This window comes from Tubulanus polymorphus, chromosome 2, assembly GCF_964204645.1.
Source record: "Tubulanus polymorphus chromosome 2, tnTubPoly1.2, whole genome shotgun sequence".
Taxonomy (NCBI): domain Eukaryota; kingdom Metazoa; phylum Nemertea; class Palaeonemertea; order Tubulaniformes; family Tubulanidae; genus Tubulanus; species Tubulanus polymorphus.
Genome location: NC_134026.1, coordinates 2,060,840 through 2,084,376, shown reverse-complemented (window position 1 = coordinate 2,084,376; position 23,537 = coordinate 2,060,840). Strand labels below are relative to the sequence as shown.

Below are 23,537 nucleotides of genomic sequence, written 5' to 3'. Positions count from 1 at the left end.
TACGCTCGAAACAAAATGGCCGCCGAAATATTACATTACGATAAGCCCAAAAATATAATGAATTAAAATGTCGAGTAGACCACCGAATGAAAGGTATTTTATATGAGAACTAATCTTCAATTATTCTACCTTAATTCAAGCCACAATTCTAGCGTGAATTTATGGACTTTTTGCTCGCGATCGGCCTGCCATTTCAAATTTATTTGCCAGCAGAAAATTGATGAGATCGCGATTCGGATCCCAAATTCCCTTTTGTCAGTCATACGAAGATGCATCTCCCAGTTTAAGTTACTGTGATTTGGCCATAATCTAATATGTATTGATGCGCCAGGAACTGGATAGTGCCTTCACTCATCGGCCCTGATAACTGTAATATATTTATTAGGCCTCCTCTCCGATTAACTGCGGCTCCGGTTACAGGGAATCTGCACTTTATCTACGTACGCGCATGCGTGAAGGAATAGGGTTAGGGTAAGGTGAGGCTATATGTAAATGAACTCGCCCAACTTTCAGTCGTGTGCTATGGCTCAGTGGGTAAAGCACTCAACTATTTTTTATTCCATTTCGAATCCCGAATAGTCAGAATTCTAGTGAATTACGCATGCGCTAACCGTATTCCGTAACCAGAGCTATCACACTCCGCTTACGGATTCCGTTACCAGAGCACAGTCGTTAATATTGATGCTTGCATAATACGAAGCGGAGCTCCGTAATAATGATATCTATCACGAAGGCCTGGGCCTGGGACTTTGGAAGTGATATGGCGAATTGGAAATTAATTTTGTAAATGTTATTAGGCTATGCCATCCTCAGGATTGATAGATTGATGAAAATAACTATAATAATACTGCTATTAGCCAGTTAGGTTTAAGGCCCAGGTTTGCTTTAAGGTTGAGAGAGTTAGGGTTTATTCAGGCTTAGAGCTGAAATAATGGTTAGGTTTAGCGCTCACCTACCGGTGCTCAAAACTGGAACTGACTAAAGGCTCAGAATTTGCCGACCAGATACTTTAAACTGACCGGACTCAAATTATTCACCGTAATGGATATGGTATGCCCAATATTTAAACTTATATGACTTGGCAGGCTTAAAAAGGTGCTCTCAAGAAGTGTCTAAAGTTTCGAGTAGCCTTTTTAGATAGGCATAGTGTTTTTTAAGGGGAACTCAAAATTGTCGTAGGACATACTGGATCCACCCCTGTTGTTCTAAAAAGTTCAGAATACAACTTCGATAGTTTGTTTGAAGTGCATGTACTGAACTATAATACTGCAATATTGGTCATCTGCGAACAAGAATTATCCTCGTTTTAGGCAGGCAGTAGCTTTTAGAATGTAGCTTTCCTAGGTTCTAGGCCTACTCTATATTTAGCACATTTCTTCAGAGGTGTTAATTCATGATCAAAACGTGTTAATTGTTGAATTCTGTTTCACTGTGAAATGGCTCAGTTAAACTCGTCATGCATCCTAGAAAACATGGCTTTATCAATAGATTTGACTCAACTCGGGCGTATAACTCGGGCGTTATACCTTGGCTTCAGATCAGGTATTTTTTTGGCATGGAGCTCATTTTCACGAACCAGGCTGGCTGAATTGTTTACATAAACGTGTTTTGATTCGTTGAATTTTATTGTCGAGATTCGGTAAAATACAATTAATGATTTTTATGTTTTGCCTGTTTTCATCGATAGGGGGCCACCGGGTGCAGCGGGCCATGAGGCGACATCGCCTTACAAGAGAACGCGACCTCTAACACCCCCGAGTGCTGCGAGGCCGACTGGTTATCCATCCTATCATCAGGAAACACAGCGTTATAGTATGGGTTTAGCCACTCCTCAGTATGGAATGTACAGTCGAGACGCTGCACATTATCAGGTAAGTGACTTAAAGTATATTTTTAAAAAGATTTTTTCAGAACTTGCTTTTATTTTGGTTTGAAGTCTAACCCCTTACAGGTTTCTATTGTTTGTTGATACAAATTTTCCAGGGTTTCAATTAATTGCACAAAATTCTCGATTTTTACTCGTAAACATTCTGCCCTACGCGGAGCTTGAAATACATTTTGCTTTAAATAATAAATGGATGAATTCTACTTGACAATAAAACGAGTTGTACTAGGCCTTAATACGAACACAGATAACGTCGCATAGTTTTAATGGAAATCAACCAAATGACACCATGAAGTCGTATTTGAAATAAGTTAATTATGAATGTATGTGGGTTTGTTTTTGTGTAGGAAAACGCTATTCACTTCGTACAAAAACAAACCCAAATTCATTTGAATAACTTATTTCAAAACACTCTCGTTTGTGACAAGGCGGCGCTTTGTTTTTGGGTCCATGTACGTAGAGTATTTCTATAAGATATTGTCCTAGGTAACTAATTTACCGGTAAATGAAGAAATCATCCATTTATTATTTAAACCTACCGTTTGAAGGATGATAGATGATAAAGGTTAATGCCCGTTGGGTTAATGCACATTCACCCTAACGATAAATAAGGTCTCACTCAGTAATTTACTGTCTGGTGCATGTGAAGTCGTCTGTTGTTATTAATGGTCATTGTCTGGTCACTTGTTGACCTCCGAATAAGCACTTTGCCCTTAATCAAGTCTTGGAACGTTCTGCAGAGGTCAGTTTTTAAATTTTAGAAATACAGGCATTAGTGAAAATCTCAATTCTATCAACTAACTTCACTAAAACCGATCCGTGATCAAATTTCGTATATTATCGTTTTTCTTATTTTTAATTTTAAAAAGTCTTCGTCTGACTATCATATATTACGCAAAGAACAATAATGATGTATTGAATTGAATTAACTGGTTGATTTGAAAAGACTTCAGTTCAGTGGCAGGGTTTGTAGGTTTAATTTTGGGAAAATTGTGGATAGGCCCTGCTTAATGAAACCCCGGTAAAATCCTGTTTATTGCTGACAAGTACTTTACTTTTTGGACAACGTCATCGCAGGAAATTTCTACTGAGATCTTTTCGATATAGAATAATGCTGACAACTCATCTTTAGATTAAGGAAAAATAATCAACTTTTGACTTTTAAAGAATTGTTGAAAAGTGCTGCCTCAGTCCAACTGCTGAAAACCATTGTCAACCTTGTATCCTGAAGAAATGCACTTTTCTTTTTGATCGTTCCAAATATTCAGTTTTTTTTTTTTTGATGTCTATGTAAGTTACTAGGTCGATAAGTATACAAAATATGATGAGATCACTCCCATTACCGAAACCACGGACCAATAACAATCAAGCTACGTAATAGTACATAGTCCAAATAGTATATAGACCTAAAAATAATGCACCGCGTTGTCACGAACGAGAGTATGTTTTTCATGTGACCTTTTTGTTTGACACCGATATATAGATTTGTCTGCCACATGTTGCCGTAAGAGCCACGGTGAATATATAAGCACTGAAACGCTGCAGTTGGCTGCATTTCACGTGCAGGCTAGAGAGAACGGTTTAATCAACGCTCGCTCTAGTTTATATCTATCAATGATGTCCTATTTGCCGGACAGTAAACTTTAATGAGCTCTACACAGTCGTACAGACGGTTGAATCATTCATCGAGCATGAGTTCGTTCATCACCTCGGTTCGAATCTGACAACAACAACAACAACAACAACAGTGATTTTATTCGTATATATCGTGATATATTTCCAGCCTCAGGGAGTTGCTACTACTTCGAACGCATCGGGAAATATGGGTGAAATTGCTTCAAAAGAATGGAAATACCGGGTAAGTATTACTACATTAAAACTAATATCAAATTCATCAGTGGTCGCGATAGTCAGATTGTGATGTATGTATAAGTTGAACCCCTCCATAATCAACTGTATGTCTGACGGAATGCTCACGTTATATTTAGTTTAAATGATTCTGCGTACATTGTGAATAAGTTATCATCGCTATTAAGCCTTATCGATATCGGGAAATGTATTTTGAATCAGATTTTATTTCGGGTTGCGAAAAGCTTCGGTGTTTTGATTCATTTAGAATTTCATATCGGCGATGCCGTTAACCAATAGGAAAAGAGCTCAGTGAATGACCTGTATTCTGTACATGCTCTCTTGCCTCTCCGTGGAGTAGTATCCTGCGCTGGATTGAGGACAATGACCTTGACATTGTTATCAAGCAGGCTCTATTTTTTCCCGCTGTTTGTTTGCTTTCCTGTATCTCTCGACCTGAATATACGCGTTTAATGCACTCTACGGTACTATTTACCATTATAGAAAATATACCATTTCCATAGTGTGCGAAAATATGCTTAAAATACCATTATTTGACTTAGCCGAGACAGGAAGACGTGTCATTAGCCAGTTGAGAGGTTCTCTCTATGCAGATATCGAGGATTGAAGAACTGAAATGTGTCACTTCTCATATGAGATACATTTTGATATGAACTAAATCGGTCTAACGAGCTATCCTATTAACTCACCGCTGAAGATTTAAATCCGTCTATTTATTGCTTTTGAATCATTCGGATCCCGTGGAATGATTTGGATCATTTTCAGTCATTACATGATTGTTATTCTGACTGAGTGTAACGAGAGCCTATTTTTGATTTTTCAATACATATTTTGAAAATATGAACTTTAGAGCTGAGCGTGTCTACGACGGAAAATTGATTTATCGTTATCGGTACATTTAACTTAAACTTAATCGTGTAAAAAGTGACCTTGTACTTGTAGGTCCCAGGCACTGTGGTTTATCGTGAGACACTCGGCATTATTGAGTGAGAGCCGAGCGCGATACGCTGCGATGCATGCAAAAATTATCACCATTGGTTCTCATTATCCTAGTTTATTATAATGATTTCGAAATGGAAGTTTTATTATAATCAGTGGTTGGAAATTGTAAATCTATTAAAATGAATATTTGAAAATTGAAGTTTTATTATGATGAATATTTGAAAATTGAAGTTTTATGATAATGAGTATAGATTTGAACATTGAAGTAAATGCTGTAAATACTAGATGACCTAGATTAGTTGTTGGGCATTATGAATATTTTGCTGATAATCAATTTTTTCCTCACGTCGCCATCATTATATCGGCTATTGAGGTGGCAGTGTACGATATACAATTTCGCCACAAAGAACCGATTGGAATTCAATATCTTGCGCAATTCTATACCGCAATTATTGTTGAGTTTATCGGGGTTTTTATGACTGCGGGTTTAATGATTTCTAACGCAATACCTCTAACTATCATCATGCAGAAATAATGAAACTCTAGACTCCTTCGTGATCGATAACGGCAGAAGTGAATATGGCTGGAAATCGTGGGTTAGAGTGTCTCGTCCTTCAGATAGGGAACTGCGATACCACCATCGAGCACTCAGTCAATATTAATTCACTATCAATCAACTTCGAACCGTATTTCTAGGCTCCGGAATCATACATTAATCATGGGACCCTCAAGATATACATTGAATTCATTTTTCTACTCACTGATTGACACAGTTTTCATTCATTTAAGAGAAAAGATTAATTCAATAATGTAAAGGAAATTGAACCTGGATGACCGAGCCCGGTCTATCCGAGCTGAACATAAAAGTGGAATCCTCGATTGCCACTCAGCAGCATAAGCAGTACCCCACCGGTACATAGTATCCCCTCATCTTACATATTTGGCTTTGTATTCATAAATATAGCCTACATCACTGAATATCAAATGATATGTGTTAAATTCTATTTTAATTTTTAGTATCGCGTATGAATTCATCAAGTAACAAACACTTAACGAACTTCATTAATTGACACCTAATGGCTGGTGATATATCGTTCAGGGTGGGGGGAGAAAAGCAAATGAAGTGGTAATGATGGATGTACTGCCTACACTCAATGAAACCTGACACATTGTTGTGGATACTCTGTTGCTCGCTGTCTTGAGAAAGAATATCTCAAATATTGCCGGAAACAATATTTATATCGAAATACTTGAACCTCATTCGACATGTCGTGTATTTTTACGTAGATTGAATTCGATATTATTTCAGTTCTGATCAGACTCATGGCCCAGTTTATTCCACAGTGTTGTGGGTTTTATTTGACTCAGGAACCAGTTCCTCTGTTTATCAGTATAATTTAGACTAAAACTACGGCACTCATTATTTTGTAATCCTAGTATTGCACATATTAATGGTTTTACTAAAACTGATAGCTACGTATACACCACAGCAACCTCGCTGCACTCAAACCCTGTATCTCAAAAAAACATGCCGTCAGTTGTGCACGCGGTGATTCGAAATCCAATCGAGGTTGAATTTTTGTTTTATTTTTTTAGAGCGATCGAGCGCAGGATTATCACGAACGATTTCGCGAGGAACCGTCGCAGCTGCGACGTCGCGCTTCCATGTTACAAGACTTTCATACGCATGCGTCTGCTATAGATCGTGACAGGTAAATAGAAGAGTCCGCCAACCATTTACGTTCTACTAGAACAGGCTCACTACGACGACCTGATTCCTTAAACACTCCTTCTAAACAGAAAATGCTTTTATACGTGCTTGAAACTCCTTTAATTTGAACAAAATGCCTGAAATTCCTTCGATTTTCATAAATAGGCAATTAGGCAATCTATTTCATTACAGTTAGGATCAGGGCCCAGTTGCACAGTCGTGACTTAAGTCCGAAAGTTGTCTTAAATCTTAAGACTGGTCTTAAGTTGTTAGATTGGCTATAGAACTAAGTTGGTCTTAGACTGGTGTTGAGTGTGAGCCACGACTATGCAACCGGCCCCAGAATTTTCACCCAAATTATGCGGTTACTGAATTAGAAACTGCGTGTAATTGCTTACAAAACCACTGAATTAACTGTTTACCCAGATATACGGTATTGATTTATAAGGACTCTGCTGTCTACTATTGGGATATTCCTCGAAATTTGAAGTTTAAACTCCTCATACCCAGGCCGATCTGTAAGGACCCTGTAGAAGTTCTTAGGAATATTATCCCTTTGAGCGTTCCATAGAAACATCCTCTTCATTTCTCCATAATCGTAATGATATCGTTAACATTTCATCGAGATATTTCCGTTGTATCATTATCACCTGTTTCGTCGTTTTTTATTATTCGATCAAGAAGGATCAAGTTTTCTCAATAACTTGTAATCTTTCTTCCTCGTAGACATGCAGACCAGTATCGTTACAGCTATGAACACGACACCGGTCAGATGATGCACGGCAAGCAGCCGGAACACGGACCGTACGCGGCTAGTAGTAAACGATCTCGACTGACGATCGATACGAGTCTACGACCGGAACTAACGCAACCGCTTCACGTCGATACTAACGCTGAAATTAAGAAGGTTCGATTTCACAAAATACGGGTTTTCGCTCAATAATTCGTATTCGTAAAATTCAGATTCAGATGAATTATTATCTACAGTAAACATTATTAATGAGTAGATTAGCCTACTCTGGCAGCTACAGGCTACACTAAAGGGGTGGTGTGGGTTAGTACCCGGTAGTTAATAGCATTCGACTCTAGGAAGCCAGTTCGTGGGCTTGAACCTCAGTGTAGTGTCAACTAGGCAAAACATTTATCCTCATTGCCTCTCTTTGCTCTGGAGCAAATGGGTGTCCAGCCTGATAGATAAACCCTGAGTGCTTAGTAGCAGGTCTTTCGTTAGATTGATTCAGTTAAGAGATGTACATGTTTAGGCTGGGGATTAAATGATAACAAAAAAAAAACAGAATGAACGCAATAGAAGCGTATATGGAATAGGATCCTTAAGAACAATCTGGATTTAACGAATAAGGATTGATTGAGACCTCTCTTGTAGGCCTCGGGCCTCATTAAATTGTTTTCTTCTTTAAATGAGAAACAAATCATAGGTTTTTAAGAAAACAGATTTGATTTGTGATACATGGTTTAGTTCGGTACAAATGTCCTATTGGTGAATTAACTATCGTTTTGGTGCTGTATTTTGATTTAGGAACCCGGTTATCATCCGCAAGTCGAAGCCATCTCGCCGACTTTACCTTCGGAGGAGACGAAAGTAGAAATGGCGGGCATGCGTTCGGAGAAAGACGATCTACTGCAGCAGATATCGCGTGTCGATCGCGAGATCACGAAAGTCGAACAGCAGATCAGCAAACTGAAGAAAAAGCAACAACAACTCGAGGAAGAATCGGCGAAACCTCCGGAGGAGAAGACTTCTCAATCCGAACCGGTTCTCGTGCCCGAGCCGAAAAACCAGAGCATCGCTCAAATAATCTACGCTGAAAATAAGGTTCATATCGTATCTTATGTTTACGCTCTGTCGTGTTTTTCGTGTCTACTTGTCGATTTTATTTTTTGCTAATTATTCATGCGTTTTGAGTGTCAGTTGAATATATTCTGCAACGCGTACTTCAAGCTGACGAGAGCCTCGGCGCTTTTAAATACATTAATGGTTTATTGAAGCGTCGACTCACGATTGGTGAAAATAATGGTTAAAAAGCTCGGGCATTGTCCGGAAATTATCGCCCCACTTCGGTTCAGAAATAATCTATACGTAAGGAAAATGTACGATACGTTATTTTTCTCGATCATTTCTTCCAGAGAAAGGCTGAAGCAGCTCATAATACTTTATCGAAGCTCGGTCCTAAAATCGACCTAGTAAGTATTACATGGATATTTTTACTGATATTCGGGGAGTTCGGAGAGACCTTATAATGCGGATGAAGAGACTTACCTTTTCATGTAGAAATTGTGAGAAGTGTAATCGAAAAAAGAAATAATGAGACTTGTATTGTTAGTGCAGTTTACTAAAGCCGCGTTTCTAGGCTGACTTTTTATTTGCGTTTCTATTTCAGCCATTGTACAATCAGCCTTCAGACACCGCAATTTACCATGAAAACAAACGCAAGTATGTTTAAAAAACCGCCGGTGTATATTTTTTTCGTTTCATTCAGAAGTGTTTACGACGATGAATGAATATCAACTGCGAGGTATTGTTCGTTTTTTGTAGGTTTATTACGTTCAAAAAACGCCTCATTCTACACTTCAAAAAGCGACACCATGCCAGGAAAATAAGGGTATGTGGTCTCTTACATAGTCTAAATTTATATCAAACTCTATAGTGTGAAAATGTTTTGAATCAGGTTTATTGATCCGATATCGATCCGACAAGTTATGATAGTTCGTCCATCTACATTTATTTGCACACCTGCTTCTTTAAAATGGATCAATTGTTAGGTCATACAACTTTGAATAAACATCACCGGTTTAAATAGGTTGGAAATACCGTACTTTTATGAATTATGATATCATATCCTATTTATAAACGAGTCCCCACTTGACTCTTAACCTCTTAGGACATTAACCGCAGATGATTAATCCCATTTATATCAGAAAAATCATTATCTTCAGTTATAAAAGTTTCCAGAAATTTTATGTCTACCTAAAAAAAACCAAAACATATCGATTAATATCTCTTAACGTGGATAACAATTTCATCCCATTTCATTTCAACCTTGTTTGGCCACAAGCTGTCTTCAGTCTTAGGCTTTTAGTTCGCTTTCTGTATTCTTAATTATGCTGTATTGTTAAACATATCCATTCATTACACTCAATAAATTACATTATTTCCGAACAACGGGAAATAATGTATTTACGGTAACCATAAATCTGTTTTATCCTACTTAATTCAGGAGAGGTATTTAACCGAGAGATATGATCAGCTAATGCAAGTATGGTTGAAAAAAATGGAACGTATTGAAAACAGCGCTAAAAGGAGGTCAGCAGACATTACTGATAGTTTATCAATTACAAATATTGATTTTGCCCTCATCGTACGAATCGGTTCTATTTTCAACAAGTTCAATGATAATCAATCGAGATATTTCATTTCATTTTATGGCACAGATATATTTCGTTTTAAATTTTTTCTACATTCCTACAATAAATACATGTATTTCAGAGCGAAAGAAGCAAAAATGAGAGAATTCTATGAAAAATTGTTTCCAGAAATTCGTAAATCGAGAGAAGATAGAGAGAGATTTACGAAGTTAGTATAAAAAAATGTCGCTCTTTGAGTCAAATAACTGGAAGCGCTTGGTCCAAAATTCTTTTTATTTCAAACTGTATGATCAATTGTGAACGGTATAAATGAAACAACTTCCAGCTTATCATGAAATCATGTGAAGTATCGTTTAGAGAATGAGTTCAAGAAATTTAAACCACTTCATGTGAAACAAAACGTAGATCAGATTTACAGACTCTTTCTCCCTGATCGTAACTACTCGATTTTAAGGCCTCGCATCAAAATTCAGTTTGTGACCAAAAATATATCATTTTATGCCATCATTAATTTGTTTAGTAAACGGATATAATCTATTGATGTGATTTATCTAGTTGTAGGGTTGGAACTCGCAGCATCGGAGGCTATGCGCGAAGTGAAGCCGAATTGGAACAAATAATGGATGGTCTTCACGAGCAAGAAGTAAACTGATTAGTAAATTGAATGAGACGCCTTTCAAATGTCACTCGTCCACGCTTGCACGTGTTTTTCGTCTGGAATTTCAGGAGGAAGACAAGAAAATGAGAAGCTACGCAGTGGTTCCGCCGATGATGTTAGACGCTCGCCAACGTAAGTATCGTTTTATCAACAACAATGGACTGATTGAAGATCCCATGGCCGAATATAAAGAAAGGCAGCTACTTAACATTTGGACAAATCCCGAAAAAGAGATATTCAAGGAAAAGTTTTTGCAGCATCCGAAAAACTTCGGAGTCATCGCCTCATATTTGGAAAGAAAGGTCAGTTGTCCAACGAATAAAGAGTTGATTAAGTTTAGCGTCATGTGATAGAAGAATGTCGACTAGAAATATTACGTTCAATTAATTCTATTACAGAGCGTTCAAGATTGTATTCAGCATTATTACTTCACGAAGAAAAGTGAAAATTACAAACAGTTGCTGCGAAAACAGAACGTCAAACGGCGTCGACAACTGCAGAAACAGCAACAAGCCCGCGCAGCTCAGGAGGAACAGAAGAATACTCAAGAAAATACTGAATTTCGCCCACCTCTGCCTAATGAGTGAGTCGTGGTGAAATTAAATGTGAATTATGATATCGAGAATCGTGATAAACAGGTTGACACATGTAGGCTCAACATACTTGACAACGAGTGTCCTGTAACAGAATAATCAGGTTGCCGTTCGCTGTTATGGTTTGATACTCTCCAATTACTGCATATATACACCTGATAAATGTATCATATTTACATATTCGAGACAGTAATATTCGCTACTAAATTTAGAGATATTAGCTTACCACAAAGCTATATTAGCTTACCAAGGATATTTAGACACTCGATTGAAACAATCATTTCATTTATTCGTGCTAAGTGACAAATATGTAACAAAACTCTGAATCTCTTATTACTAAGCTTTGCCGTTATTGTCTTACTAAATGGTTTCGGATTTTTTAAAGGGAACAAGGATTGGAGAGTGGTAGTGCTGCGAGTGCTAATATTGCGGCAGCTCCATCATCATCATCTACCGATACAGCTGGAAATAAATTGAAGAAAGAGGCTGCTGATGAGGGTGGTGTAAAAGCAGATGACGAACATTCAGATGACAATGATAATTCAGTTGGCACATCGAGTACGTGGTTATGAATTTCATAATAATAATAATATCCCCCAGCACCTAATAATAAACTGAAGATAGATAAGATTATTTTTCTGTCGGATTATTTCAGACTCTGCTGGGCTTATAAGTAACTCCCTTAGAATGTATCCAAGGATAGCTCAGTTTATTGGAGTTAATTCGCGATCAAAAAGCCCATCGATTAGATCTAAAATTACTAGTAGAACAACACGTGTGAAAGTGTGCTATTAGCGTTAGTCTGAAGTGACGACGCAAATAGTGTGCACCTGCTAGCAACGGGTACCTGCTGAAAATTGACGATTAAAAAACTTATATCTCACCAATGAACAAACCAAAATTGAAATCATTAGCATATTTATTATTTGTGAACATATTCCATCTTACCGGTAATGTTTTTTTCGCAAATTTCAATTTAAAGAGCATTTGATATCATAACCGTTTTAATACCTGGTTTACAGACGTTAAAATTTCCTATTCAAGATTAAAACACTTGCAATCTGTCTGAAATACCCGGCACCAACATTACTTGGAAAAGGTCGAAGACAGTTGAAACCTGTTACTTTGTTTCTTAGTACTTACTACGTGTTTTACACCGGTCTCTCATTACACTGTTATTTATTTTTATTACTACACGTCTAAGGTTTTAAATAGAAATTTGATGAGACCATGTATTTTTCTATGGAAATAAAAATACGAGGTATGAATTAGACACAGAAAATTTTAAGGCAATAACGTTACTTAAAAATGGGCTCAATCTATACACACTTGTGTCTCCTTAACCGTGGATGGATTGACTGTAATTTGCATTAGCTCCCGATTACGTTTCAATTTTGTTTTCTATCCATAACAAATCATCTAATGGAACTGTGTTTTTGAGTTGAATTGATGACACAGGTTTTCGTTGGAGTTATTTGCATCTACTCTTGAGAATCACTATATCATGCAGTTTATTCATTGATTTTTCTAAAAATTCTATACGAAAATAAAATCATGTATCCCTTTTATTAGCTGAAACAGGAGGTGTGCACACGTGTGCTGTGTGTAAGACACAATTAGAACACTACGGATTGAGTCGACCACTTACCAAAAGCAATTGTGATCTTTATGGTTTAAATGAGCAGGATCTGATCGATGAGATGAGAGTTTGTAGCAGTTGTAGATGTCGTTCTGTGCGCAGAAGGTACACACCGTATGTAAAGAATGATGCTTGTTATTATTGATTTTATAGCAAATTTTTTAAAAATCTTGAAATGTAATTTAATATGCTATTATTTGAAGGTTCTTCTTTCACTTATCTTGGATGATTTTATTTGACTTTTTCCATGTATTTCACGTTGTTTGAAAGCTGACACTTGTTATTCCTAGATGCCCAATGCCGACGTGTAAAACTCCGAAGCGTAAAGTTAAAAGATTGCGACCTCTTCCACCAAAATGGGCTGAAGTTCCCGCCGATATCAAAGAACCAATCATGAAAGAACTACGTAAGCGATATTGATTATTCTGTCGAGATTGTTATTCCAATCTATTACATTTCAACACTTTTCTATTCCTGGATTTTCTTAGAAATAACGGAAGAAATTACTAAATGTTGCTCAGCCTGTTTCAATCGGATTGCGCGTCGCTTGGGTACAAATCCACAAACGAATGACCCACTGGTTCCTCTACTGCCAGAGTCTGCTGATGCCGGTAAGTCTGCCGGTGAATTAATGCTTTTGTCTGTAACTGAAACTGAGAGTGAAAAATGATAATTTTAAGTGATGGCACAGTTCCACAGGGTGGCCAGTTACTTGAAAATCAGGGAAAAGTCAGGGAAATTTGTTGAGATTGCTAGATTTCGCATAAAATCAAACAGTTTCTGTTTCTGTCTTACGTATTTGACTGTTTTAATTGATGAATTCTTAGCCGATCAAATCAGGGAAAACAACGTACATGTCCGGGATTAGTCAGGGAGACATGTCGGGGATAAGTCCGGGAAAACAAAAGTGGCCACCATCCATATAGAGACCAAATTGTGATTTAAGGTTTTGAATTAAGAAATAACTACAGAGTGTTCATGTATCTCAAATCTTTAAACTTTGTGTTACTTAAATTTTGAATGGTAATTTTAGTTTTGATATGCAAGTACGCAATTTATTAATTGTAGAAACTTCTGAAACGTCACGATGGACAGAGGAAGAAATGCAACACGCAAAAGAAGGTGAAATCTAAAGCGATATAGATCTATCTACTGCAAAACAATTTTGTTTATAGACGTCACATTTTGGTCGATTGTTTGTTCATTCCTTCGAGGATTTTTTCAGGATTAGCGCAACACGGTCAAGATTGGGCAGCAATCGCAAACATGGTGGCAACTAAGAGTGAAGCACAGTGTAAAAACTTTTATTTCAACTACAAGAAAAAACTTAATCTTGATGCATTAGTCGACGAATATAAGAAAAATAAGGTATTTCTTAAATTGTCTGATATGCGTTTTTTGAGTAAGCATTTTGACATATTTTTCTTCTTGTATTTTGGCACTGATAAGTACATTTTTTTTAGGGAAAGGATCGATCTACTTCTATTTGTGAAAGTATCGCGTCCACTATAACAGTGATATCAGAAGCAGAAATGAGTTCAGATGATGGTAATGTTGAAGATGGTGAAGACAGTTCTGATACAGCCAGTGTAACTAGTCCAAGAGTTCAATCAGCTCCTGTTAAACCTACTGAATCTGGTAATCCCTTGAAAATAACACAGTTCTTCAACGATCGCACATTTTGCAAGAAAAAGAATGATGTACTCATATTTTTCACCTATCCATTTAAGTCGGCAAATCTGAATTCCCGGAAGAATCTACGAAGGAAAAAGTTGAAATGAAGATTGAAGAACCCGAAAAACCGGATTCATCATCATTGAAACAATCGGCAGGTCTGAGCGTATCTCACGGAAGTTTGAAAAGCATTACAGACTACGATAGCAGTGCTACATTGAGCGCAGATGAAGGTCCGTGCGGGCAGACGGAGGGTGGCGAAACAAAAGATGAACGACCAGAAGAAAGAACTGAAGATTTATCTGGAAGGTATATTTGAAACATGCCACTTCCCCTGAAATGTCTCCTTACTGTATTTACGTTACCACAATCACTAAAAAGTTATTGCCCATGACATGTTCTATATGTTTGAAGGCTTCTGTATAATATGTTCACCAGCGGTTGTTGAAATGTCGGATTGTGCAGGGGCTGATCTAGGGACCACTGCTGAGGGTAGAATATTTATGACAAAGGGCATAATCCACGACAAATAAGACGGTGTCGGGGAGGATATTTTGAAAATTTACTGCCATTATTTCCAAGCAATAATGAATGAAATGAAAAAGGGGGCACAAAATTTTATGTGAAGGTAGCATATGCATATGACACTACCTGTGGAGGATACTACTACTCAAGTGAGCACAGTGTCCTTCTACCCATAGGGATTAATTAACACATAAGTATTAACATTAACACATTTTTAGGCTCATTCAGTACTTTAATGTACTTATTGAAATGTTGTTAATTTTCATGACGAATATTGATTTACACATTCAAATCACCTTTTGAACCAGTGTTCATCCCGTTCATATAAGCTGAACCCACGATTACAATCACGTCGCCAAGATGTTTCTCAATCATAAGGATTTCAAACATAAAAAATGCTTCTATTCCAGAATCAGTCACTGTAGAGGAGACAAACGCCTGAGTCCTAGTCAAAATACGCAGTCAAACAGTTCAACGTCGAATGATCAACAAGCGATTGTTGATCCGAAGTTGAAGAAAATTAAAACTGAGAGCGTTTCAAGCACCGGTACACCGGGATCACATTCTCCGCAAGAGGGACAAGATTTCAACTTTATGCCAGCTTGTATCCGTGATTTGATACATTCTGCTATCGAAAGAAATCTAACCAAGCCAATTTCCACACGGCAAGGTATGTGTACAGTAGATTAGATTTGTGTTTTGTTGTTATCATCAGGCTGGCCGCGTACCTGGAAATCAGGGAAAATTCTGGCAATTTCTTTTCTTAAAGAAAGTCAGGGAATTTTGTAAAAAAAGCTTTCAGTCAAAAAAATTTGGTTGATATTTCTAGATTTCGCGCAAAATCAAACAGATTCCGTTTATGTCTTACATATTTTACTGTGTTCATTGATTGCATTCTTAACAAATCAAGTCAGGGAAAACAACGTGCGTGTCAGGGAAAAGTCGGGGAAAAAGCAAGTTAGATACGTAAAAGATTATGTGAAGAGCTGTTTTAGATTGGTGCAGATTTTTCATATCATCTTCCGTGAAATCAAGGTTTATTGTATTTATTTCAGTGACGATAACCGCATCGAGTCCGAATACCAGTACACAGAACCCACCAGCAACGACGACTGTTCAGAGACCGTTGTCATCATCTCAACCACTTCTACCCCCAGCCGCTCCGATCGGTTCAATTAGCCACGGTACTCCAGCTACTCAATACATGCCCTCTCATGACATGCGCAAAGATGTTAAACATCCAGATCCGAGCGCGCTGTACCTATCAGATAAACAGAAAGCTGCCCATGAGAGCTTAATGTTCAGACAGATTCCAGTGCCGGCTTCCGTTCAATCGCGAGAACATATCCCGGTACCTTCGAGAGATCATTTACCTATTCACATGCGTGAACACGCTGCTGCTTTACAAATACGTGATCATTTACATGTCACTCAACAACAGCAGCAGCAGCAGCAGCAGCATGCTCAAATATCACAAAGAGATCTTCTACAAAGTCGTGAGCGTCAAGCAGCTGCATCTCGGGAGCAACATCCACAATCAATTCCCTCACGAGAACAACATCCCCAATCAATACCCTCACGTGACCATCCTCAATCAATTCCCTCACGTGAACATCCCCAATCAATTCCCTCACGCGACCATCCCCAATCAATACCCTCACGCGACCATCCTCAATCAATACCCTCCCGTGAACATCCTCAATCAATTCCCTCACGTGACCATCCCCAATCAATTCCCTCACGTGACCATCCACAGATAATCCGAGACCATCGCGACCAACAACCGAGTTCAACGCCTCAATCTCAAACGGCTGAAGTTCAGGATTTGTCATGTAAATCTCGTGACCGTAGTCCGCACACGTATAAAGGTGATCCACGAGATTTTGAGCCACGAGACAGTCGCCCGTTCGAGCCGTACATGAGACAGGGCGTCGAAGATTCTCAACGAAGACTACTAGTGGCTCCACCTCCCGCCCATTCTCATCACTACGGATCGGGTTCGTCGGACCAGTCACGGGAACGCTCGTACCCCGATGATGACCGGTCGCAGGCCACACCTCCAGCATTACGAACAGCCAGTCAACGTAGTTCATCTCCGTACGTGACTGGTCGTGATCCAGCTGCTGCCGTACGTTCTACTATTGCGTCTAGAGCTGCAGTTATCCCTCCTCCACCACCACTCATCAATAACAAAACACCTAAAAGCGGACCGCCGATTAAAACGGAGAAACTTTCACCGCTGATGTCACAAACTCCACCCGCTGGTTCGATTACCCAGGGTACTCCCGTCGGTCATCCGGGTCACGTAGCCGGACCCCCTCCCCCTCAACAGTCATCGCGTTACGAAGGATCCATCTCGATGGGTACTCCGCGCTACGAGATGCTGAGACAAACAACTCCCCCTCAGTCATCGCGATCGGAAGGATCAATAACGCGCGGTACTCCGGTGCTCGATACAGTCACGGCAGGAAGAGGTTCACCGGTCTCTACGTATGAAGCAGCTCGTATGCCGATGTATAAAGCTGTAGGACGAGGTGGTATGATTTACGATGGCGGAGTTCGAATGCCGATGATGTACGATCGCACGCTTGAACAGATGTATCTCAGTCGACGTATGTCTCCGACTAGCGCTTATTACTCAGGAATGCCGCCGTACGCCGCCAGTCAGTATCCGGAAGGTTCCGCCTACAGCAGTTCGAGGGCGACTCTAATCGGCGACTTTTTGACCGCGCAACAAATGCAAGGTTCAGATTTCCAGCGCCGCGCAGCTGTACAGGAAAAAGATCCGCACCTGTCTCCGCGACGGGATGTAACTAAAGTTTACCCGGGAATGATGGAAGCCGTGATTCATCCGTCAAATATTGCCGGGTTACCATACGGTACGTTAGCTACCCCGCAGGGAATGATCTATATGCCACATCCGGGACAGGTTCCGCCATCTTCAAGCGCTGATCGTATATCTCACGGTCAATCGCCGAGTCCTTCACCTCGAGAAGCCATTTCTCCGCGCGGTGCAGACGTAAGTTCGCTATCGGCGTCGTGGCCTTCGGCGCACGTCGCCAGTACGCACAGCCCGGGACCTAATAGAGCTCAACAACAGGCACGTCAAAATGTCATTCAGCACAGTATGATAGTGAAACCTCCTGAAGCCGTATCTCCGCGAGGTCTCGAAGGAAGACATCCTCATATGGCGGCGGATAGTACGAGTAGTCGGCTCCACGGCGCTTACAACGAGCATTACTTACTAGAGAAAGAGCGTCAGCAACAATTTCAAGCGGCAGTAGCAGCGGCTAGAGAGGGAAATAGAGACAGATTACGACAAGAACACGTCGCGCAAACAACTGAACACGAACAACGTGAAAGAGAAGAAGAACGCAGACGCAAATTTGAACGCGCGATTACTGAACGTATACAGGCGGAACAACGACAACTGAAATCACGTTCGGGAACTCCCAGTCACGACGAACAAAGACACCGCGCTCATTTTGATCACCCCGGGTTGCCAGACGCGGATCAACGCTTGAAATACCAACAACAGGAGTTGATCGGAGCGGCCAACGAGAGTCGACCGGAATCGAGAAGTAGCATTCATCATCGAGATACTCCCAGTCGCGATAGTATCAAATCAGAAAACAGACCGCGGAGCGTGTCTCGCGATTCACAGGCGGTCAATTCAGCTGAAAATCCCATCATTATCGATAAAGACGACACTAAACCGACCACGAGCAAAGACGCGAAAGATGGCGGTGAAGGGAAAGCTTTTACGGCGGCTAGTCTCATCGATTTGATCATCGTTCATCAGATAAATAACTCGAATAGTTATGATTCGTCTCAAAGTAAACTAAAGAAACAACTGGAAATGCCAAAATCAGAAGCTTCGACGTCAGTAACCAGCGCGGGTTCCGATATGTCAGCGTTGTATAAGCCTCATAAAGCGGCGTTGAGTCGATATGAAGCCGAAGTTCACGCATCGAAATCATCCGACGATTTGACAAATCAAACAAAAACGTCATCCGAGATGGAGCAGCCCATGAAACCTCCCGAGGTTAAAGTCGAACACGAGTCTACGGCCAGCGAGATTCCATCGTCGGGCAGTCGTACACCGACTGGTCATCAAACCGGACTCACGCAACAAGAGATCGATAAAAACATCACTCTCGGTGACCACATCGATGCCATTATCATTCAGAACTATATGAACAAGACAATGGGACTTCAGAAAGGTCCTATGACGAAAGGATCCAGCAAAGGTAAATGAAAAAACATGCTTTACAGAATTCTTTTTTTTTGGTTTATATTGTTGTAACAGCAATTATCGCCTATATTATCCTTCTTTGAATAATTATGAATAATTCTTCCTGTTTTAGGGGGTATATTAGCACTTAAAGCACACCCGTTAATTCATAGAATCTAGATTATTCATTCATTAGCACCTACAACACTCCCTTTTGATACCATGCTAATGCTATTAAAGGAGAATTGGATTAAAATAACAAATGTATCTGTAGTTTGTATAGAATCGAGTTTGTGATATATCATACATAATGGTATGCAATTTTAGTTCGCATCTGAAGTAGTTTCTTTAGATACTACGCTGTACTTTCCCTGTAAACACTTTTTGATTTCCATGTTATGTCCAAAAAATCTTTTTTTTCAAACCTAAAACATACCGTAATTATTTTCCTCAATGATAGGATCATCACCGGTAGGAGGACGTACAACAAGTATGACGCAGTCTCCACCTGCCGCTGGTAGTACCACTGAGGAAGATCAGAGGCCTCGTAGTTTATCGGCTGGGGCGCCATCACCTGGATATCATAGTTGGAAACTCAAGAAAACGCTGACAAAGGTATATTCAGAATTTTAAACCTTATGATTATAAAATCATAATCTTATAGTATGATCATGTTAGTCAGCGGTTTTTCACAAACCAACCTCATCAATCCAGCGTTCGTGGGTTCGTATGGTGGCTGCAGGGTTTCTTTATCAAAGATTCTTCTCTGGTCTGTCCACAATATGGAAACTGAAACTTCATACCTGCTAATGATATCTTCAGCGGTCCTCAATGGATTGGAGACATGGATTTATAATTACTTTGTATTTACATTTGTGTAGTTATATTTCTGAAGAAATTAAAGTTAGGTATTACATAATTCCATCTATAATATTACAAAAGCTTCAAACATCATAACGATATGTAGGATACTTCCAATAAGCTTTAAGCTTGTTAAAAAAAGAGAAGAAATTATAACAATGTGATATAGAGAAAAAACTAATATGATGTTAGTCAATTTTATCCCAGGTATTTCTCAACTATTTCAAGACAATTTTCATTTTCATTCCACAGCCGTTAATGTTATAAATGTTGTTTGTTAGTGTCAGTGGTTTACTCAGTGGATCGTCGTAGCCAATGCGCAATCCTCTTTCATTTCTTACATAGTATCCCATCATCCCGCAGGGAAAGGAAGTCGCTCATACGGTGAAGTCTCCGGCAGCAGTCGGTAGTCATGATGACCGGGAAATCGTACGTGTGAATCGGCCGGATGACGAACAATCGCATGTTTCGAGGTCGAATACACCTCAGATCAGTGGATACAACGTCGAACCGATTTCACCCGCTGGTCAGTACCTCAATTCTACCATTCAAAGCCTTTTCAGAACGGCGAATGAGTTTGTTTACATCTCTGAATTATCAAAATAATCGTTTAACCCATTTAAACTCAATTTTGAAAAATGATCCATTAACCATTTCACCATCAAAAGGATTGAACATCCAACGAAATTGTCTTATTAGGTTCATCGTCCTCAGATGGCTGCGAATCTAAGGCAGCAACATCACAGTCTTGTCCACGCTCACCTCCTCAACCTCTACCTAACTGTTCTAACACTGTATCCAGTATGGCAGGATCTCATCAGGCTATAACGAGCATGCTCAAAACCAAGCCTTCAGGTATATTTCATATTGATTGAATTTAGATCTATGTTTCACCTGTCATTTCTAGATCAGTGATAGTTTTCAGTATGTACTTCACAAGAGATGCATTTGTTTAGAGCAAACTGATGGAGTTTACTGAACACATTTCTTTAGACTGGTTTGTGAACTGATTTGCTTAAAACCGGCACATTTTTTGTCATAATCCTAAACAGTTAAATGACCAAACCATGCGAGTAGTGGTTTGCTAGAGCTAAGAGACTCAACGAAGATGGCAGCATTTTCAAACATAGAGAGTTGTCTTCCGCTAAATCATGCATTCGTTTTCGATCGCATAAACCGGTTTCTTGGCCTCTAAATCGAGTTAACCAAAACCCTAATCAGTTTGTCCCGAACAAATGCGCCTTAGTTTGTTTCGGATGTAAATAGTCTAAAATGTTTTGTGAAATATTTCTTTGTAGTTTCTGGTTTTCAAGCTGATAGTAGCGGAGGTGTCGATCAATGTTCTCGAGCTGAAGCGAAATCTTCGATCAGTATATCACCGTTGGAATACGTGAAGAACAAGATCAGTCAGGTTATCCGTGAGAATGATGCGCCAGTAAACGCTGCCGACAGTAGCAGTAATCAGCAACAACGACCTCAAGAATCTTCCAATCAAATGCTTTATGCCGCCGATAGTTTTGGTTTTAAGGTACTTTGAATTGCGCAAACACTGTCGACAATTACGGATAGCTGAATATTCAAATTGATGTGTTCTGTATTTCCAGGTATCAGCTAGTACTGAGGTAAAACCAGATACAAGTAGAGTAGATCGTCCGCCTTCTCAAGGCGGATCGAGGCCTCCATCTAGACCTCTTCATCCTCCGATAGATGACAGAAATCGTACAGCTACAGCCATGCATTATCCTCCACAAGATTTCCGTAGAGATAAGCCGTCTGGCGTAGCGGATAGTTCCAGCGAACATCGGTTAGTGTCGGAGAGACCTCCCGGTGCCCCGCCCGGATATCACGGGCCACGCCCCGGTTATCGGTCGGAAGAGATAAAACGTCACGCCGTCGTTCCTGTTGTTAGCAGCGACAGCGACAGTAATAAACAAGAACCCGATAGTGAATCGTCGCGATTAGAACAGGTTTTACACAAACGAGCTGATTATAATATAGCGCAGCTTCCTCGCGGTCGAGAAGGTGGAGTTGATCATAGATTACCTGGTCGTGTCGGCAGCTCGGATCAGTTAGAAAGAGTTTCGCCGATGTCCAGTGACGTTTTTACGCCTCCACCCATTTCCGTCAATCCGACCGGGCTTCTGCAGCGTCCCGGTTACTCTTCACCTTTAGTAGAACAACGACACAGTCCTCGACCGCACAGTCGCGAATCAGTCAGCAGTACGCATAGCGTGCATTCTCTCAGTCCGCGAACCGTTCCGAATCAACAACAACAACGCGATCAAGGACTCGGGTCTCCGCCGCATCGCGTATATAGTCCCAGACTCCATCCACAAGCTGCGACGAGTTCGACTTCTTCAGTCAGTAACGCTTACAGTCCTCGATCTAGCGACGATTTCAATCAACAACAGACGACCTCGAAAGTGGAAAGTTCAGCGGCGGATTCTTATCACGGTCATATACAGCCGGATCAGTCGGTTAGCGATCATTCTCAAAGCGACAGCGTTAGTTCTACGAGAACTAGTACGTCGTATATACCGACTTACTCGTCGTATTATCCGTATCCGATGCGTGCGGCTGGTAGCAGTACGACATCGAATCCACCGGCCGCGTCTCGAAGCGCTGACGATAAACCTCGAGTCTCACCGGCTCCACCGATGAGTCGCGAGGCCGAACCCACCCCGATTTTATCCTCTCAGTACGAAGCTTTGTCCGATGAAGATTGATTCATATAATCGTTTAAAGCAGATTTCTGCCGTCGATGGATTCATGTTTCGGACTTTAATATCTATCGTGAAACCGTGCCCTATTATTTATGAATTGAAAAGAATTGTTCGTATTATTGTTTGTATATATGATAGGTATATAACGTTGTGTGTATGACATTAGTTTAATGATATTGTATATTTTGATGATGTACGTACAAGTCAACCCCCGATATACTCTGCCCACATGGATGAATCAGGATTTGGGTTTTAATTTGATTCTCTCCCAGTCAAAATACTGATGTTCTGTTTTCTGTTGGGTGGTATATTGAAGGCTGACTGTTGACTGTTCATTTTTGTCTGAAATCTTGTCGCGTTGTTGTGAATTATTCGCCTGTACGTGTGTTCCTCTTACCTCTCGTTCAGTTTCACCGTAGTAACGCTCATGTTGTAAACTTCTCATCTCATTATTTTTCGCTGTAATTAATCGTGTCGTAGAGCAGAGAATACAAAAAAAAACATCTTTCAAAATTGCTGAAATCAATCCTCATTATGTAACGATATCATGTTTTGATCAGTTCCAGCTCTGTCTTCATTTTGAAGGTACGATCTCTTTATTCGGTTCCTGTTTGCGCAGAAAAAAAAACTGATTGTAAATTATTGCTATAATGTTGTTAAGGCTGCTAAACGCTCTAACTATTTGCTCATCTCTTCATCATTATGATCATATGTTCATATTCGGATGGTGTTGGCAGCCCTGGTTTTCAATGATTTCAAATTTGGTGCTGTATATAATTGATGAAATATTCTCAATAAATATGAATATGATGTATATGTTGAATAACGTTTATTTGTTC

At 39.8% G+C, this 23,537-nt stretch overlaps 1 protein-coding gene across 1 annotated transcript; it reads left to right on the top strand.

Annotated features, from left to right (window-relative positions):
- The first annotated feature begins 4 nt into the window (after window positions 1-4).
- LOC141898487 (uncharacterized) lies at window positions 5-23,512 on the top strand. Its single transcript, XM_074784413.1, has 29 exons — window positions 5-93; window positions 1,688-1,871; window positions 3,669-3,743; window positions 6,293-6,408; window positions 7,134-7,314; window positions 7,945-8,241; window positions 8,553-8,609; window positions 8,807-8,859; window positions 8,962-9,028; window positions 9,644-9,729; window positions 9,913-9,999; window positions 10,347-10,434; window positions 10,518-10,751; window positions 10,848-11,032; window positions 11,428-11,600; window positions 12,615-12,786; window positions 12,972-13,087; window positions 13,170-13,292; window positions 13,750-13,803; window positions 13,907-14,049; window positions 14,145-14,319; window positions 14,412-14,664; window positions 15,291-15,550; window positions 15,936-19,130; window positions 19,575-19,729; window positions 20,321-20,501; window positions 20,675-20,830; window positions 21,274-21,503; window positions 21,580-23,512. Exons 1-29 carry the CDS (start codon window positions 68-70, stop codon window positions 22,699-22,701), a joined length of 8,244 nt encoding a protein of 2,747 aa, XP_074640514.1. The 5' UTR covers window positions 5-67; the 3' UTR covers window positions 22,702-23,512.
- Window positions 23,513-23,537: the final 25 nt, after the last annotated feature.